Source organism: Rousettus aegyptiacus, unplaced genomic scaffold (genome assembly GCF_014176215.1).
Source record: "Rousettus aegyptiacus isolate mRouAeg1 unplaced genomic scaffold, mRouAeg1.p scaffold_m13_p_3, whole genome shotgun sequence".
Lineage (NCBI taxonomy): Eukaryota > Metazoa > Chordata > Mammalia > Chiroptera > Pteropodidae > Rousettus > Rousettus aegyptiacus.
In genome coordinates, this window is record NW_023416306.1 from 82,556,755 (window position 1) to 82,576,259 (window position 19,505).

Sequence of the window (19,505 nt, forward strand, 5' to 3'; positions counted from 1 at the left end):
AGGAGCTGGGGGCGGGTCTAGGGGGCGGAGAGGCTGAGGCTGAGGTTCAAGCGGGTGAGAAAGGAGAGGGAGAAGAGTAGACGCACAGCTGGCCTGGGGGTAATGGGATGGTGGCAGAGTTAACCTAGGGGAGGGGAAGTTGGGCAGCTCCAGCCCTCGGCTTTGAACCATCCATCAGTTCACAGTGACACAGCTTTGTACCTCACCGCATCTGGAAGCCGAGAGCACAGAAGTGAGCCAGGCCTGCTTTGAAAGAACCTCAGATCTAGTGGAAGAGCAGGCCCCCAAATGGAGATTTTTCACACTGTGCTGAGACTGGCTGGAAAAGAAATCCCTCCGCTGGGAATTGGAATGGTGGGAATTCACCAGGGATTCGGAGATTGGGTACTTTAAACAGAGAGAACAGCATGTGCAAAGGCATGGAAGTTTGAAACATCAGAGTCTGTTGAGAAACTAGTTTTGGTTATTTTCTGATTTAAGAGGGGGCCCATGAGCTATGTCTGCCCAGGAGTGGGCTGGGGCAAGATCATAGCTAAGGAGGTGGACCCGTTTTGTTGAGAAACCAGGAATAACTGTGATCCATTGTGCATGTCGGAAAAGCCACTCTTGACAACCTAGGGGCAGGTGCCCTTGTCTAGGGCACTGGCTGTGGGATACAAGTAGGGACCTGAGTCAGAGACACTGAGAGGGCACTGAGTGGAGGTGAGGGGAACAGGATAATGCCTTGGGTGACAGTTGGAAAGTCTGAGACAGTGGGGGATGGGTAGAGAAGGAGGAGAGCTGGCGAGTGGGTATGAAGAGAGAGAGGAAAGAGCAAGTTAGCTCTTTGCCAGCAGAGAAACATGTAAGACTCCCAGCTACTGTGGGGAGAAAGCACAGTTCTAGGTGGCCTAAATGGGCCGGTGTCCCTGGCTTCAAATTTCAAACCATCCCACCCACTGTACTTAGCCCTGTGTATCCGTTCTGTGCTTGGCTCCAGCTGGGAACAGAAGAGATGGTAACAAGGCCTTGCTCTTATGAAAGCTTATAAAATGGAGGTGTGTGTGTGTTTGTGTGTGTGTGTGTGTGTGTGTGTGTGTGTGTGTGTAGGGGAAATGGGGGGTGACCCAAGTTCCCAGGGTCTATGCAAGGCCTTGGAAGCTTGCCTAATCCTCCAACCTGATCACTACCTTTAAGACTTTGGAATCAGGCCATCGATCTAGGAAAAGGAAAAGAAGGTGAGCAGTCATTTGCAGAAGATCTGGAACTGGGCAATGGCTTGGGGCTTGTGGGGCTGAGGGGCATGAGGAGGCAGACTGGCATGTTGCTAAGACGAAGAAAGTTTTGTTAATTTATTTGCTTGTTTTGGAAGGCAGCCTACCTCAATGTCCTATTGGAAATTAATGCTTCTCAAAGTAAATTCACCATTTGCATTTGGGTTTTATCAAACCATGGAGTGGCAAATTACCTCTGGGTATCTGGATCAAGGAGTGTACTATTCTGGACCTGCAGGACTGATGATCTCACCTCTATGATGTTTGGAGGGCTTGCCCTGTGATAGCTCTGTGCTAACCCCTCATTCCTTACTCTGTCGTGTTCCCTGAGGTCTGCATATGAAATTTCTCTTTTGTGCCAAAGTTCAGGGCCTCCAGTCCCACCTTGACCACAGTAACCTAATCAATTAAGAAGTACTGAGATCCATCCATTCTGTGCCGGTCCTTGCTTGCTGGGCTGTGGGGACATAAAGTGGAAAATTTTGCTGACTATGCCCTGGAGAAACTGTAATTCTAGATAAGCAACCCCTCCCCTCCCAATACACACACCCCAGTTGAGTTTGGAGAGGGAGTGCTGAGAGAGCTTGTACCATTTCCTTGATTCTGGAGAGGTTTTGGCTCCTGCGGAAGCCAACTTCTCCTCTTGCTCCCTTTCTAAAGCCGGGAGGGAGCATGCAGGAGCATGGACTGTGGGCTCCCAAGAACTCAGACCTCTCTTCGTCCTCGCCCAGCAGATCGGTCCTCCTAGCGCAGGGGACGCTGTGCGACGGCGGGAGCCGGGGAAACCGGAAGCGGCGGCCGGCAAGGGCGGGACGGGGTAGGTCCCAGCCAGTCCAACCTGGCAACGCACAGGCAAAGGTGTGCCCTCGAAGGTGTACCCTCTGTCAAGAGCCATGCTCGGCAGGTCTGGGTACCGGGCGCTGCCCTTGGGCGACTTTGACCGTTTCCAGCAGTCGAACTTCGGCTTCCTAGGCTCACAGAAAGGCCTATTGTTTCCGGAGCGGGGCGACGTAGGGACAGGGGCTGGTGAGTGGCCGCCCAGCACAGCAGACCTGGGGGGTGGGGTGGGGAAACGACCGCATCTCCAGGCCCGACCTCTGCCTCTAGAAGTCAGCTGATCTCGCGCCCTAGCATCCTAAGAGGAGAAACCGAGAGGGGACATGATGTGGAGAGAGGCCAGGACCCGGCGCTGGGATACTAGCATTGATCCGCAGTTCCTAGTACTATAGGGCTGCAGCCACAGACCTCTTCTCATCTTCCAAGAAGCCTCGCCCCACCTGTTAACTCCTCGGCTCCTATCAGCCCGTTAGGCCAGAGCAGAGGTTTCAAGGTCCCATTTCGACTAGAAAGAAACCAAGGTCTAGGCATAGAACGTCATCAACACACCAAGGGCGCTTGGCTGCAGAAAAGCGTCAGGATCTTCACCCCCAGGGCACCTCTAGCCGCCCTGAACTTGAACACCTTCCTGTTTGCTGGTGGAGATGCACAAGCCAAAAAGGCCCCCGGCTGCCTGTGTGTCTACTCTAGCCCTGTCTTCTTCCAAAGCCTTGAGTCTCACATTCCAAATCCCCCATTCCTCAGCCTCATACCAAATCTTGGAGGATTTGGTTCCTTCCTGACCCTCCTGTAATGACAGCTTCCTCATCCAAAGGACCTTTCCTGCAGGGGCCACGTGGATTAGAGCCAGTTGGGAAAGGAGACTCCGAGAGGGAGGATGGAGCAAAGGCTCCTATTTGCTTCCTGTCCAGGGCTGAGGGGAGGAGAGTAGAGACATCTTCATCCCAGATTTTGAGGCTGTCCCAGCTTCATTCCCACCCTGGGCTCCTGGCTCTCTAGAAGCCAGGACATCTGGCATAGAGGAGCCTCATCTTCCTAGTTCCCTTACCTCCCACCTGAAGCTCTAAGTGAAGCATGCATTTCATGGCCTTTTGGGCATTAAAATGGAGTGAATTGTGAGCTAGGAAAAACATCTTAGCCCTCACCTATGGTTCCTATTGGTGAGCCATTAATTCATCCCGTTAGGCTAAAGCATTATCTGCAAAAGGTCACCTTGAAAGCACACTTCCCAGACCGATGGTAGAGGAGGGATGTGTTATGCCAACAGCATTCAGTTCAGCTTAGCACAAATTTACAGATGCCCACGTGCTCCTGGCTCTGTGCCAACTATGGGAAGGCGTTATAAATTAGACAAGAGGATTGACTTCCTCTCAGTCCAATGAGGAGAGCATCACATGGTTTGGCTGCTCAGATCTGATGGCTATTGTCCAGCAGAGAATAGCTTTGTGAGGGTGGGACATGAGACAGATTAGTTTTGATGTGTGGGAGGAGGAAACAATTTTTAATTAGCACTGCCCAAAGATATTGGAGTATTAAGCAAAGAGGCAGATCGAGAGCCTTGAGAAGGAAGGAACTGCTTACTGGGGAGGTGGGCACAAGGTACATTTGACCACGTTCACGCTGTCTGCAGCTGTCTTGCCAGACCCATTTGGCATCCTTTGACTGCCTCAGTTCTCTTGTTGTCAGGTGTGCCTCAGACCTGGCCCTCCTGCCTTTGCCATAGCCTCATCAGTTTCCTGGGGTTCATGCTGCTGCTGATCACCTTCCCCATTTCTGGCTGGTTTGCCCTGAAGGTAAGACTGACTAGTTCAACTCCAGGGTGGTTTGGACCACACTGAGAGCTTTGGCATTGATTGATGATGGATGAATTCCCCATCCTCTACTCTACCCCTTTCCTTAAATGGTATAATATCACACTTCTGTTAAATGAGCTGGGCAAGGATTGTTCATTCCCATCTTTCAGATGAGGAAAGTGAGGCTCAGACTTGTCATACTGGGAGCCAAACTCCCAAGTCCTTGTGTCTGGACACTGGCCTTGAGGTGCACACGTTTTATTGCCAAATTTTCTTCCCTTTGGGTTAGGCTAAATTGGAAATGAAAAACACTCAAGTTGGCCCAGCAAGTTATGAGTGATAGGTATTCAAGCTTCGTTTCCCATCGTAAAGATGGGAAAAGGATAAACTATAGCCAAGGATCACAGCTGAAAGCTGCAGTGAAGGTGGAAGCCAAGACAGGCCCTGTCCTTTGTGTGCCTTTAGACCATAGTCAACTTTTCTGGAAAGCCTTTGGGTTTGGTGTGGCTTGGAAGGGAATCCTTAGAAGGTCCTAAATCCTACTCCTAGAACTGTCACTGAAATAAATACTTTGTGACCTTGGGTAAATCACTTCACCTTTTTGGGCCTTCATTTCTCAGTCTGGACATATCTGCTTCTGTGGAGACTCTAGGGACCTGAAGTTAGTGAAGCCCTTTGCTTGTGGTTGTTGGTAGAGCAGTCCAGGCTTTGCTCCTAACTAATCTAAGGGCAGAAAGTTTCCTGGTTTGAGTCACATCTAGCTAGCTTCAGACCACAGACATGAAACATACCTCTGAGGATCGAGTCAATACCGTGTGGTAGTTGAGAGCATAGCTTCTGGAGTCATTCAGAGCTGTATTCAGATCTTGCCTGTTTCACTTAGGGCTGTGTGATTTTTGAGCAAGTCACTTAACCCTCAGAGCCTTGGTTTTCTTATCTAAAAACAGTGCTGAGGATACCTGACACTGTCCAGGGTAAGGGCAAGAGAGGTGAGGAAGGGCCCTGGGCACACATCATTGTCAACCTGGGCTCTCCACTCTTGCCATTGTGGACAGATTGTGCCCACCTATGAGCGGATGATTGTGTTTCGACTGGGCCGGATCCGCACTCCTCAAGGGCCTGGTATGGTTCTGCTCCTGCCCTTCATTGACTCCTTTCAGAGGGTGGATCTGAGGACACGAGCCTTCAATGTTCCCCCCTGCAAGGTGAGGGGCTTCTCAGTTCCCCTGGATAGAGGGAGGAGGGGTTTGTACAGAGGGTATTCTGGGTGCCAGTACCTTGGCCTGAGAGTAGCCCTCAGGGGGAGGGGGAGGGGAGTGGAGAGGAGACCAGAAAATCAAGACCAGAGGCTGGAAGGACATCCTTGCTCCATGTACTTGGGGACACCATTTTGTCCATGAAGCACTAGCTACCAGACAGGTGGATCAAGCTGGGTGGTCTCAGTGGGCTTGACCTCCCTACAGCCCCAGTGCCTTGAGTGTTTCCTCTTTCATGGCCTCCCCTAACAGTTGGCCTCTAAGGATGGGGCTGTGCTGTCTGTGGGGGCCGATGTTCAGTTCCGCATCTGGGACCCAGTACTGTCAGTGATGACTGTGAAGGACCTGAACACAGCCACGCGCATGACGGCCCAGAATGCCATGACCAAGGCCCTGCTCAAGAGACCTCTGCGGGAGATCCAGATGGAGAAGCTCAAGATCAGCGACCAGCTCCTGGTAGGCAGCTTCTCATGGGGCAGAGTTTGATGGCTGGCATTTGGGCCCGGCTCTTCCTGCCAAGGTGTTTTAAGCAAAGTACAGAACACTCTGGGCCTCAGTTTACCATATGCTCAAGAGTGAAAGCTTCTGAAGAGCCAGTGGTCTGGGTGGGACTTTGAGTTGGGGAACGGAAAATGGGCACAGACCATAGTGATCTGGCGCAAACTAGTCCCTGAGAAACAAAGAGGCGCTAACAGGGGAGTGGCCTGACATGAATTCTTGGGGGCTGCCTCTGACTGCCAAAGTTTGGCCCTTTACTTCTCTGTGGGTGTTGCCATGACAACACTTGGCCTCAGGGTCCCTCTGCAGATTTGAGGCAGGCATGTGGGTGAGAGGAGCAGGGGCCTGCCTGGCTCAGTCGCCTTCTGGGAATTTCCGTGCTCCATGGTGCAGCATGTGCAATTTTGTGATTTTGTGTTCCTCATTCTGACAACAAAGGGACATAAGGATATTTGGACCTTTGTCCTGTGTGTGAGCAATTATCTATACTGGAATTCACCTCAAATCTTTGTGACAAGGTAGAGTAGAAATGAATACACAGTGTGTTTCCCGATCCCATGTCCTGATGGAAACTTGGGCGAAGTTTTTCCTCATTTTTCTCAGCTCTGCTTTCTCCAGGGACTGGGGTTAGAGGATGGGAGGAGGAGTTGGGTAATGCTAGGCCTGGAAGGCCCAGTCCTTGCAGGAAGTAATCAACCAGCTGGTAAATTCCCGAGAAAACTACTTGTGACAGTAACAATAGTTTTCACGTATATAGTTTACAAAGCCTTTTTATAGTTTACAAAGTCTTTTTGCCCATCACAGTGTATCTAAGCTTTATATTTCACTGCAAGAGGGCCAATATTATTGTTTTATTTGGAGGGAGAGCTTATTTGACATGCCTCTGAGAATCGTGGTCCAAGGCAGAGCTGGGTCAGAGCCAGATCAACTGCTCCCCTTACCCCCAACCCAGTGCTTGATATTTTTTTTTTAACTTTTAAATATTTTTCAATTATAGTTTACATTTAATATTGTATTAGTTGCAAGTGTACAGCATAGTGATTGGACATTTATGTAACCTACAAAGTGATTTCCCAGAACTCTTTGTACCCATCTGATAACATACATACTTATTATAACATTATCAACTATGTTCACTATGGGTCCTTCACATCCCTGTGACTATTCTGTAACTGCCAATTTGTATTTCTTAATCCCTTCACTTTTTTCACCTAGCTCCCCAATGCCCCTCTCACCTTGCCATCAGTTTATTCTCTATAAGTTTGTTTCTGTTTTGTTCATTTATTTTGTTTTTTTGTTTTTTTAAATTCCACATATAAGAGGAATCACATGGTATTTGTCTTTCTTTTTTTGACTTATTTCACTTAGCATACTACCTTCTAGGTCCATCAATGTCACTAATAGTAAGATTTCATTCTTTTTTTATGGCTGAGTAATATTCCATTGTATATATGTATCACCTCTTTTTTATCCAGTTGTCTATTGATGGACACTTAGGTTGCTTCCATATCTTGGCTATTGTAAATAATGCTGCAATGAACATACAGGTGCATATATCTTTTCGAATTAGTGTTTTGGATTTCTTCAGGTAAATAACCAGAAGTGGGATTGCTGGGTCATATGGTAGTTAAATTTTTAATTTTTTAAGGAATCTCCATACTGTTTTCTGTAGTGGCTGCACCAATTTCCAGCCCTATCAACAATGCATGAGGGTTCCCTTTTCTTCACATCCTCACCAACAGTTTTTTTTTTATTTATTGATGATAGCCATTTTGACAGGTGTGAGGTGATATCTCGTTATAGTTTTAATTTGCATTTCTCTGATGATTTGTGACATTGAGCATCTTTTTTTATGTGGGCTATCTCTATGTCGTTTTTGGAGAAATGTCTATTAGGTCCTCTGCTCATTTTTTAATGTTTTTGTTTTGTGTTTTTTGTTTTGTTTGTTTTTGCTTTTTCATTAGGTTGTATGAGTTCTTTATATATTTTGGATGTAATCCCTTATGGGGTGTATTATTGGTGAATATTTTCTCCCATTCAGTAGGTTGACTTTTTGTTTAGTTGATGCTTTCCTTTTCTGTGCAAGAACTTTAGTTTGATGTAGTACCATTTGTTTATTTTTTCTTTTATTTTCCTTGCCCTAGGAGACATAGCCAAAACATATCGCTAAGAGCAATATAAGAGTTTACTGTCTATGTTTTTGTCTAGTTTTATGGTTTTAGGTCTCACATTGAAGTCTTTAATCTATTTTGAGTTTATTCTTGTATGTGATGTAAGAAAGTGGTCTAGTTTCAGGTTTTTACACATTATCTGTCCAGTTTTCCCAACACCATTTATTGAAGAGACTATCTTTATCCTATTAAATGTACTTGCCTTCTTTGTCATAGATTAATTGACCATATAGAAATGGGTTTATTTCTGGGCTCTCTATTTTGTTCCACTATGTGTCTTTTTTATGCCAGTACCATGCTTCATAGTACAGATTGACATAAGGTGACGTGATACCTCCGTCTTTGTTATTCTTTCTCAAGATTACTTTGGCTATTTCAGGTCTTTTGTGGTTTCATACAAATTTTAGAATTATCCTCATTCTGTGAAAAATGCCGTTGGTATTTTGATAGGGATTGCATTGAATCTATAAATTGCGTTGGGTCGTATGAACAGTTTAATAATGTTCTCTTTTTCCATGGGTACGATATATGCTTCCATTTATTTGTATCTTTAATTTCTTTCTTCATTGCCTTATAATTTTATGAGTACAAGTCTTTTACCTCCTTGGTTAAATTTTTCCTGGATATTTTTTCGATGCAGTTATAAATGGGATTTTTTTTCTTAATTTATCTTTCTGAAGTTCTCTGTGTATAAAAATACAACCTATTTCTAGATTAATTTTGTATTCTGCAACTTTTTCCCATTTTTCCATTCTAATAGTTTTTTTGGTGGAATCTTTAAGGTTCTCTGTATATAGTATTATATAATTTGCAAATAATGACAGTTTTACTTCTTTTCCAGTTTGGATACCTTTTATTTCTTTTTCTTTTCTGATTTACTGTGCAGCTTTCAGTACTATGTTGGTTAAAGCGGTGACAGTAAACATCATTATCTTGTTCCTGATCTTAAAGAAAAAACTTTCAGCTTTTCACAATTGGGTATGATGTTAGCTGTGGGTTTGTCATATATGACCTTTATAGTGTTGAGATATGTTTGTTCTATCTTCACTTTGCTGAGTGTTTTTACCATAAATGGGAGTTGGATTTTGTCAAATGCTTTTTCTGCATCTAATGATGTAAATCATATGATTTTTATCCTTCATTTTGTTTATTAATTTGCAGCTATTGTACCAGCCTTACATCTCAAGAATAAATCCCACTTGATCAAGGTGTGTGATTTTTTAATGTATTGCTAAATTTGATTTGCTAATATTTTGTTGAGGACTTTTGTATCTATGTTTATCAGAGATATTGGCTTATAGTGTTTTTTTGTTTGTTTGTTTTCTAGTGTCTTTTTCTGGTTTTCATATCATGGTAATGCTGGCCTCATAAAATGAGTTTGAGAGTTTTCCTGTCTCTTGAATTTTTTGGAATAGTTTGAGGATAGGCATTAATTCTTCTTTCAGTGTTTGGAAAATTTATCTGTGAAGTCATTTAGTCCAGGACTTTTGTTTGTTGGGAATTTTTTGATTACTGATTCGGTTTTGTTAGTAGTGGTCTATTATGATTTTTCTGTTTCTTCCTGATTCAGCCTTGGGAGATTGTGTGTTTCTAGGAATTATTCAGTTCTTCCAGGTTGTCCATTTCGTTGGCATATAATTGTTCATAGTATTTACTTAGAAGTTGTCACTTCTCTTTCATTTCTAATTTTATTTATTTGGGTCCTCTTTTTTTTTCTTGATGAGCCTGGTTAAAGCTTTATCAATTTTGTTGATCTTTTCAAAGAACTAGCTTTGGTTTTATTGATCTTTTATAATATTTTTTAGACTCTATTTTATTTATTTTTGCTCTGATCTGTATTGTTTCTTTTCTTCTACTCGGGGCTTTGTTTATTTTTTTTTTTTCTTTTGTAAGGTTAGATTAGTTATCTGAGATTTTTCTTATTTTTTTGAGGTAGGCCTGTCTTGCTATGAATTTTCCTCTTAGAACTGCTTTGGCTGTATCCCATAGATTTTTGGACCATTGTATTTTCCTTTTCATTTGCCTCAAGGTTACCTTTGATTTCTTCCTTGATCTTGTTGTTAACCTATTCACTGTATAGTAGCATGTTATTTAACTTTCATATATTTGTGTGTTTTTCAGTTTCCTTCTTGTAATGATTTCACATTTCATACCATCGTAATTTGCAGAAGATTGTTGATATAATTGTAGTCTTAAATTTATTGAGACTGGTTTTGTGGCCTAACATGTGGTCTACCTTGAAAAATGTTTCATGTGCCCTTGAAAAGAATTTATAGTCTGCTGATTGGGGATGAAACGTTCTAAAAATATTTATTAAGTCCATCTGGTCTAATGTATTGTCTAAGGCTGCTGATTCCTTGTTGATTTTCTGTCCGATTGTTTATTGATGTCAATAAGTTGTTACAGTCCCCTAATATTACTGTCTATCTCTCCCTTTACGTTTGTCAATATTTGCTTTATATATTTAAGTTCTCCTATATTGTGTGCATAAATGTTTATGAGGGTTATATCCTCTTGTTGGATTGATCACTTTATCATTGTGTAATGTCCTTCTTTGTCTCTTAATAGAGCCTTTGTTCTAAAATCTGTTTTGTCTGATATGTATTGCTACGTCAGCCTTTTTTTTCCACTTGCATTTGCATAAAAAATATTTTCTATCCCTTTACTTTCAGTTTTTGTGTGTCTTTCAATCTGAAGTAGGTCTCTTGTAGGCAGCATATGTAAGGGTCTTATTTCTTTATACGTTCAGCCACCCTATGTCTTTTGATTGGAACATTTAATCCATTTAAATATAAAGTAATTATTGATAGCTTTGTAGTTTTGCCATTTTATTGTTTGTATTTTTTATTTCTTTTTCTTCTTTTTAAAGAAGTTTCTTTAACATGTCTCAATACTGATTTGGTGGTAATGAGCTCCTTTGGGTTTTTCTTGTTTGGGAAGCTTTTTATTCTAAATGGTAACTTTACTGGGTAGGGTAATCTTGGTTGTAGGTCCTTGCTTTTCATCTCTTTGAATATTTTGTGCCAGTCCCTTCTGGCCTGCAAAGGTTTTGTTGAGAAATCAGCTGTCAGTCTTATGGGAGCTCCCTCATATGTAACTAACTGCATCTCTGTTGTTGCTTTTAAGAGTCTCTCTCTGTCTTTAACCTTTAGAATTTTAATTATGATGTGTCTTGGTGTGGGCCTCTTTGGGTTCATCTTGTTTGTGACTCTTTGCACTTCTTGGACTCATGTCTGCTCCTTCAGTAGGTTAAGAAAGTTTTCAGTCATTGTTTCTTCAACTAGGTTTTCAATCCCTTGCTCTCTGTCTTCTTCTTCTGTGCTATGATGCAAATATGGGTACACTTGATGTCGCAGAGGTCCCTAAATTATCTTCATTTTTTAAAAATTCTTTTTGCTGTTCCAGCTGGTGTTTTCCACTACCTTGACTTCCAGATTACTGGTTTGATCCTTTGCTTCATCTAATCTACTGTTGATTCCATCTAATATATTCTTAATTTCTGATTGCTTCTTTTTTATGATTTCTATCTCATGTAAGTTCTGACCGAGTTCATTTAGTCTTTTTCTAAGTTCATTGCCAGTACTCAATCTTATGAAACTCAGATAATAAGTGATAACAAGTTTATTCATGGAAACACGTTCTATTTTAATTTATTTTTAGGAAGAGAAAATTGACCTCAGCCTGTTGCGCTTGGCTTTGGTACACAAAGCCAAGAGAGGCAGTTGAGCGGGGAGTCAGTCCCACAGCAGGATGTTAGAGTCAGTTAGGGTTCATTGCCCAGACCGAATTGGCCCCCGGTAAAGTCAGATCAGTGCCTGTAGTTAAAATGAAATCTCAGGAAAGCCAGTACACCTCCCTTAAGCCCCAGTCCAGGCATACATTTCTCATTCTCACTCCCTTTTTTGCATACATTTAATCTGGGGGGATGGTACATTCCACCTCTCACTTGCCAGGCCCTCCTTACCTGCTCTAGGCCAGCTACTTCACTCTTCACTGCCTTGGTCTAGACTTTCTACACACACCCCCACCTCCACCATTGCTCTTTGTAGCAGGCTTTGCGTCCTACTCAGGAGAAGGAACGCTAGAACAAGAACTCTTTCAACTTCCTCCAGTGTCGCCTCTTCAAACTCATTGACATCTGTGCTACTTTTCTTGCCTCTTTGGAAGCATCCACTTCTGTCTGAGGCTCATCCCTGCACCAGCAGTGCTCTTGGCCTGGCTCCCTCCCTGCCTTCATCCTCTCTTCGTTTTGGCTTTCTGCCTCTCTTCCTTTTCCTTCTTCCCCTCCTGTCTTTAGTCTAGGCTTCCCTCAGGCTCCTAAGATGGACATCATGATGACCTCCCTTTTGCTAACACAGAGGACACCTCTCAGTCCTTCCTCTACTTCACCTGCTGGCAGCCTGTGACTCTGTGGACCCATCCTTCTCTTACTCCTGATCGATTGATCAATCATTTGCTTCTCTGTGCTTTTATTTCTCTACACCCCTGCATCGCTCCTTCCATCTTGGTCACTCCTTTTACTCCCTGTTCTCCTGCCCTTCAGTTTTCAGGTTTCCCTCAGTGGTCTCTTTTTATCTACGACTTGGGGAGAGCTCATCTATCTGGGGGCTTTTTGCTACCTCTTGACACTATTTACACCACTGTGTTCCACCCCATTCTCTCCTGCACCCTGTACTCAATTATTCTACTGCCTGTTAGACAGTTGGCTGTGCCATGCATACCTCAAGCTTAATGTATTAAAAAAGTTACCATCCCTCTTGTTCCCACCCCCAAATCTGTCTCTCTCTCTGTGTGTCCTCCTAGGTAAACGCCCACACTCATGATCCATGTGGGAACCCACATCCAGAAACCTACCTTCTCTGATGTCTTCTCAGTACCTTCCCTGTTGCCTCACATCCGGGCAAATGACCACCCAGGTGGTTCTCTTTCTCTAGTGTCTTGCTGAAGCTTCATATAGTTTGCAGAGTTGTGCTTCTTCCTTGGTGTATTTTGGCTTCACATCCTGACACCAGGTCCATATTGTTTCTGCCTGCAATTTGAAACAACATCCTACATGGTCTCCATGCCTCCACCCTTAGCCACCTGCAATTCGGTGTCCATGTGGCAGCCAAGAGAATCCTTCCAACAAGCAAGTCCACTTTGTCACCACCTGCTAAACTCCTCTCTGGGGCTCCTTGTACCTCAGAATATGTCCAAGTGAGCAGGAGCAGCTGTCTCTGACCCCTCAGCTATTTCCAATCCCTCAGCTCACTCTTGAGCCAAAGAGAACTGTGGTTACTCGCAGTTCAAGAACATTCTAGGTTCTCTTGTCTGGGCTCGTGTACATGTTATATCTAGAAAGGTCCTCCTTCCCTTGATGGCCCTTTACCTGGATAACTCCCCCTCCCGACGTCACCCCCTCACTGCCCCATGCCCTGCCTGGCCTTCTCCTGGTTGCTCACTGCCAGTAGCTCACAGCTGGGCTGTAAGTGCCCCGTGTCTGTGTTCCCAGTCGGAAACCACTCAAGGGCAGATGTTGTGCCTCATGTGCCTCTATGTCCACGTGTGGCTCTACCCGCCTGCCCAATGAAGGATCTCCGGAAAGATGTGTCGAATAAATTCCATTTCCTCCTACCTTGTCCTCCAGCTGGAGATCAACGATGTGACCAGGGCCTGGGGGCTGGAGGTGGACCGCATGGAGCTGGCTGTGGAGGCCGTGCTGCAGCTGCCCCAGGACAGCCCCGCTGGACCTGACCTGGACAGCCCCCTTCAGCAGTTGGCTCTCTACTTCTTGCAGGGGGGCATGTCCTCAGTGGCAGGGGGTGCCCTGCACCCAGGGCCAGGAAAGGAGACTCCAGAAAAGGGTAAGGGGCTCAGTAGGGCACTCAGCTTAGTGTCCAGCATAGGCTGAGCTTTGTACTTGCTCCCTTAACTAAGCACCTTTGTGCAGTCCACACCCTGTTCATCCATTCAGGCTACCCCAATAGAGCTGACCATGGCTAAGGCTGTGGGAAGAGTCCAGGTATCTGTGAGTGTGTGGAGGCCTTTAGGAGCCTTCATGGGAGAAAGCAACAGCATCTGGAAAACAGTTTTACCTCCAAGGCTGGAGTACCTTAGAAACGGGGTGTGGGGCTTGAGGCTGAATACTCAAGGGTGACTTCTTAGCAGAGAAGGAGGTTGAACACAGACCTGAAGGGGATGTAAGAGGGAACTGCCACAGAGGTACAGAGGCCACAGTGATCCTAACATTGGCAGCATATTGACCTCTCCTCTCTGCCTCCTTCCCCAACCCTGTGGGCCACCCCCTACAGATACCTTGGAGATGGTGAATGAAGTTGAGCCGCCTGCCCATCGTGGTGCTGGGCCCAGTTCGAAGCAGCCAGTGGCCGAGGGGCTGCTAACCGCTTTACAGCCCTGCTTGTCTGAGGTCCTGGTCAACCAAGTTGGGGCCTGCTACCAGTTCAATGTCATCCTGCCCAGTGGCACCCAGAGCACCTACTTCCTGGATCTCACTTCAGGTGCAAGAGCCCTCCCTGCCCTCTCCTTCCCACCAAGGTGGCTTGTAGCAGCCTCCTCCCCAGTCCTTTTTTAGACTGCCCCTGATCCTGCCAACAATTTTGGGTAAACCGATAGCAGTCGGGGGGCCCATATACCATTTGCAGACAATGAATATCCAGTCCATTGTGTCCCCACCTGTCCTTATCAGTAGGACAACTCAGAAAGCCGAGCTTCCTGTACCAAGAGCCCTGCACATGTTGCAGGCCCGCTGGGTGCCAGGCTCTGTGCTGAGCACTTTTCATGCATTCTCTCACTTACTTCTCACCATGAGCCTATGATTTAGGGATTATCATCATCCCCATGTCATCAGTCTGGAAACTAAGGCCCTGAGTGCTCATATGGCCAGTAGGAATTGAACCCAGGGTCTTGGGACCTGAACACTTAACCACTACTCTCCAGTTGTCCTAGTGGGACATGCTAGCCCCTTTTTCCCTGCCACATAGTTGTCACATAGCTTTCCCCCTATTAATGCTTAGTTTCTTTCTCCCCACAGGGCAAGGAAAGGTGGGATGTGGGGTGCCCGATGGCATCCCTGACGTGGTGGTGGAGATGGCCGAGGCAGACCTTCGGGCCCTGCTGCGCAGGGAGCTGTGGCCCTTGGGGGCCTACATGAGTGGACGGCTGAAGGTGAAGGGTGACCTGTCTGTGGCCATGAAGCTGGAGGCCGTCCTCAGGGCCCTGAAGTAGCAGCCTTGGTTGACTGACTACAGCCCAGTCCGAACCCGGCACCAGGCCAGGGGGCGTCTTGCTGGAGGATGTGTTGGCACTGCACCCTAGATGGAGGCTGGGAAACACCAGAGGCTAGGAGAGGCTGAGTCAGGCTACCCTGCCCTTCTGACCTACAGTGGTTCTCTGGACAAGCCTTTGCCCATCCTAGTCCTTGCCGATTGTCCAGCCCTGAAGTGGGCACACAGCATGATGACAGGAGAGCCAGGTCTCTGCTCTGCTGGCTACCTGACTAGAGAGACATGGCCCACAGAAAGCCCAACAGCAGTTGGTTTGGTCCCAGTGTGAGGGAGTAAAGCACGTGACTCAGGTTCCTGGCACTAGAGTGGAGGGGCGTGGGGGTGGATCAGAGAGATTGGCAGTGAGAGATGGCCACCAAGAAGAGGTCACTGGAGTGGGAAGGCTTTGGGGATCTGGCTGAGCCCGCCTTACTAATTGCAGTCTGGGTCCAGACCAGTGAGTTGGGGGTGGGAATGAGTGGTGCCTGCTCTTCACCTGACCCTAAAGACCTCTTGGCTTGTTTACCAGCTCCGTCTTACATGCTTGAGGGGCCAGGGCCTAGGGTAGCATGAAAAGGAGCCCTGCCCTTCCTGTGCGTCTTAACAGAGGTTTGAAAACTCAAATGTAGTGTTTACAGTGTATTGGAGAGCAGTGGGGAGGATGGGGATAGTCGGTTCCCCAGGCTATGCCCTTATTCCTGGCCAGCCAGGAATCAGGGCCTTGAAGGCTAACATAGGCCCTCATGATGCTCTTGAATCACGCACAGCGCCCCTTCCTGCAGAAGGTGTCACAGCCCCTGGGGCAAGAGTGGGCACTCAGTTCTTTATTGTTGAGAGGAAGTTTGACATGAAAGGGTGCATATGGATGTGTCAGAGCTGGTCCAAGAAATGACCTAATGTGGGGCAGTGTAGAGTCACCACATTTAGGTGAGGAGATAGGGCTGCTCTCAGCTTCTGTTGCACCGTGGGTCACTTTCTCCACTAGTAGAAGGGCAGGAAATGGACATGGAGGCGTGGCCTGGCCCAGCTCTGGGAGCCTGGCTTTCTGCTCCAATGATCCAGCCCAAACCCCAGGGACCTCAGAGGAGGGGCTTTTGACTTCTCCAGTCCTCAGAAATGAATCAGGAAAAAAAAAAGAAGAAGAAGAAGAAGAAGAAAAACAAATTACTTCTTGAGGTTTGTGAAACCCCACAGAAATCTGAGTCCTCCCTTTGAGTACCTTCTCCCTCAGGGCCCTCTCCAGCTTCCTTGGCATCAGGCTCTGTCCACTTTGCCCTTTCATTCTTACCAGTGCCTTGTGCCTCCTCTTGTACTCCCAGCACAGACCACACACCCACTGGGTTCAGGTTTCAGTTCCAGGGCCCCTCCCCAGAGGGCCAGAGCCCCAGCCTGCTGCCCTTCTCTGCTCACCTGGAGGCCACTCAGCCGGGGCTGTCTGCTCAAAAGCCAGCCTTCCCATTCCTGTCTTGCTGCCCTTAGGCCTAGTGGAGCCTGATCTTTGCTCACACCTGGGCTCCCCCTCCACTTTGGAGCTGTCGTCATGCCCCTTCCCCACTGCCTGTGTCACTATTCTTTGTACAAGTGCTTGCCCTCCATGAGCTTCATGTATGAGTGAGTCATTTCTCTTTCCTCCATCACTACTGCACACAGCACGCCAAGGGTTAATGGGCATCTTCCTCCGAAAGCTTAGGGGAAATCGAAACTTACAGACTCTCTGTGGGTGTGAGAGGATCAACATAACATTTAGGGGAAACTGAAACTTAGTGGATGTAGGTGGTTGAAAGCAGACCTGCCGCCAGCCAGTAATACATGGTCCTGGGGATGTTCACCGCTCCTTGGCAAGGTCAGCACTCCAGGAAAGAGAGCCCACAGGTTCAGGAGCCCCTGTGCTTCAGGGGACTGAGCAGACCTTGCAGTCTCCACAGGAGGTGGAGGGGCACCAAACAGGGTTTGGGGAGGAAGAGAGAAGGTGTCAATTAGAGAAGGCTTCCTGAGGAAGTGATACCTAGACTGGCAGCTATATGGGCAAGAAGAAATGGAGGGAAAACATTGGGCAGACAGGAAAGCCCCTGTGGGGACACAGAAGAGGCAGCTGGGCCCCTCTGATTTGGGGAACTAGAACCTAAAGGTTGAGGGGGGATAAAAATAGTAAATGTTAACTGTGTACCATGTGTGTACCTCTGCTGGGCTAGACACTGCCTATATGTTAAAAAGTTATGCTATGTTGATATATTGATATATATTATGTTGATGTGACTTTTTAAATATTTAAATTTTGAATAGCTAGTACAGTTAATGGTTCAAAAATTTTGAAAGATTAAAAAGATATACTAAGTATTATCCCTCATACAACTGACTATATATTTCCCACAAATTCTTCTAAACAGGTATCCCCTGGTATTATGTTCTTGGTTATTCTTCCAGGATTTTTTTTTTTTTTTTTTTTTACATATATACAAGGAAATTCAAATATGTATCTTCTGGATTTTTATTACACAAATTGCAACCTAGCAAGCACAGTGTTGCTTTGTTCACTTAGCATTACCCCTTGAGGCTTTATTCACATTAGCTAGGACACACACACAGACACACAGACTTTCTCCATTTGGTTTTGTAGTTAAAAAGGATTCAACTGTATGGATGTATCATAATTTATTTAACCTGTTTTGCATTGATGGACGTTTAGATTATTTTTTTTGAGTTTTGCTATTCAAACAATGTTGTAATAATCTTTAACATATGATCTTTCAACTATGATTGAGTTTATACATAGAATAAAATCCTAGAAGGGAAGCTGCTAGTTCAGGGCATTTGTAATTTAGTATATATTGCCCAAATGCCCATTTTATATTCCCATCATCAGTGATTGAGAGTGTATTTTTCCTCAGAGCCATGCCAACAAAGTACATTATTAAAAGTTTAGATTTTTTGACAGCCTCGTTAAGTGAAAAATTGCATCTCTAGTTTTTAAAAATTGTTCAATTGTTTATTTTTAAGACTTGGATTTTCAGTCCTGGCAAAACTATTTTTTTTTTCTGTCTTCCTCCAGCATTTACTTTTTTTCAAAAGTATAACACAATGAAATGCATCCATTTTCAATGTAGTGCTTGATGTGCTTTGACAAATGTGAACACTGGCATAACCACCGGCCAGCACAATCAAGATATAGAATGTTTCCATCAACTCACAAAGTTCCCTCGGGGCTCTTCTCTGTCCATCTTTGTCGCTCCCTCTCCTCCTAAGGTTCAGGACACCAGTGATGAGTTCTCCGAAATTATTGGTTAAATTTTACCTGTCTAGAACTATATATAAATTATTGTGTCTTGTGTCTAGCTTCTTTCCCTCCTGTGTGTTTTTGAAAGTCATCTATAGTCATATGTATCTGTAGTTTTTATTGTTAGTAATATTCTGTGTTTTGTCCTCGTCTCAGCCTATCAATAACCAATGTTGTGCTCGGACTAGACCTTGTGGTTCTTACTTACGAGGTGCCCATCAGCAATAACCATCAGGAAACTGAAAAAATGCAGGTTTATTAATCACAGGTTTGGAAATTAAACAACACACCTGGGGCCACACATCAAAGTCAGGTGGGTAGAGAGCAAGAGCGTGCGCACAGACCTGGGATGCTGCTTTTGTTGTGATCCAGGGTGGCTTCCTACGGTTCCACAGGCTCAATATTTATTGGTGAATTTAAAACAAGAGTGGGAATTAAATCAGGGAATGAGGGCAGGGGGGAAGTAGCCCAAATGGTCAGTTATTGAAATCAACCAAGGTCTCTAAAACAGAAGCCCAGAAACCTGGATATTGTGTGACCAATGATGTTGAGCCTCTTTCTATGCACTTACTTGTGAAGTGTCTGTTCAAATATTTTTTCCATTTAAAAAATAGGTTATCTTATTGGTGTCATTAGTATTCACTTTAAGAGTTCTTCATATACTCTGGATACGAGTCTTTTAGCAGGTATGTATATTTGGAATATTTTCTCCAAGCTTGCCTTTCTAACTTGATGCTTTAACTTGACAAGCAACAGTTTTTCATTTTGATGAAGTTCAATCTATAATTTTTTAATGGTTAGAAATTTTGTGTCCTATATCTTGGAAGTCTTCACTTATCTCAAGATCTTGAATATTTTCTCCTGTGTTTTCTTCTAAACGTTTATAGATTCAGCTATTAGTTTTTAGGTTTATGATTCATTTTTACTTATGGTGTGAGGTAAAACGTTGAGGTTCTTCCTTGCCCGCCCCCCCCTCACAGATATCCAATTGTTCTATCACTTTTTGTTGAAAAGATATCTTCTCCATTGAATTATATATAAGCCTTTATATTGTCCTTTGTCTTACTTATAGTAAAGTTGAACATTTTGTTGTGTGTTTAAGAACCACTATGTTTCCTTTTCTGTGAACTGGTGGTAAAATCTTGGTCATTATCTCACTCA

General features: G+C 45.0%; 1 protein-coding gene across 2 annotated transcripts; it reads left to right on the forward strand.

Moving 5' to 3' along the window:
* Nucleotides 1-70: 70 nt before the first annotated feature.
* On the forward strand, nucleotides 71-19,448 carry STOML1 (stomatin like 1). 2 transcript variants are annotated; one of them, XM_036238234.1, is made up of 7 exons: nucleotides 71-1,217; nucleotides 3,777-3,883; nucleotides 4,939-5,088; nucleotides 5,392-5,595; nucleotides 13,435-13,651; nucleotides 14,099-14,305; nucleotides 14,839-19,448. In XM_036238234.1, the coding sequence occupies exons 2-7, from the start codon at nucleotides 3,836-3,838 to the stop codon at nucleotides 15,030-15,032; spliced, it is 1,020 nt and encodes a 339-aa protein (XP_036094127.1). In that variant the 5' UTR covers nucleotides 71-1,217; nucleotides 3,777-3,835; the 3' UTR covers nucleotides 15,033-19,448. The 2 variants fall into 2 exon arrangements, with proteins under 2 accessions (XP_036094127.1, XP_036094126.1); XM_036238233.1 differs by lacking the exon at nucleotides 71-1,217 and adding an exon at nucleotides 1,908-2,279.
* Nucleotides 19,449-19,505: the final 57 nt, after the last annotated feature.

Excerpts from the sequence above, each read along its gene's own strand:
- STOML1 (XM_036238233.1), top strand. The coding sequence starts at position 2,147 with ATGCTCGGCAGGTCTGGGTACCGGGCGCTGCCCTTGGGCGACTTTGAC. Across the intron at positions 3,884-4,938 it reads CTGGCTGGTTTGCCCTGAAG|ATTGTGCCCACCTATGAGCG; the intron begins GTAAGACTGACT and ends CATTGTGGACAG. Across the intron at positions 5,089-5,391 it reads TCAATGTTCCCCCCTGCAAG|TTGGCCTCTAAGGATGGGGC; the intron begins GTGAGGGGCTTC and ends CTCCCCTAACAG.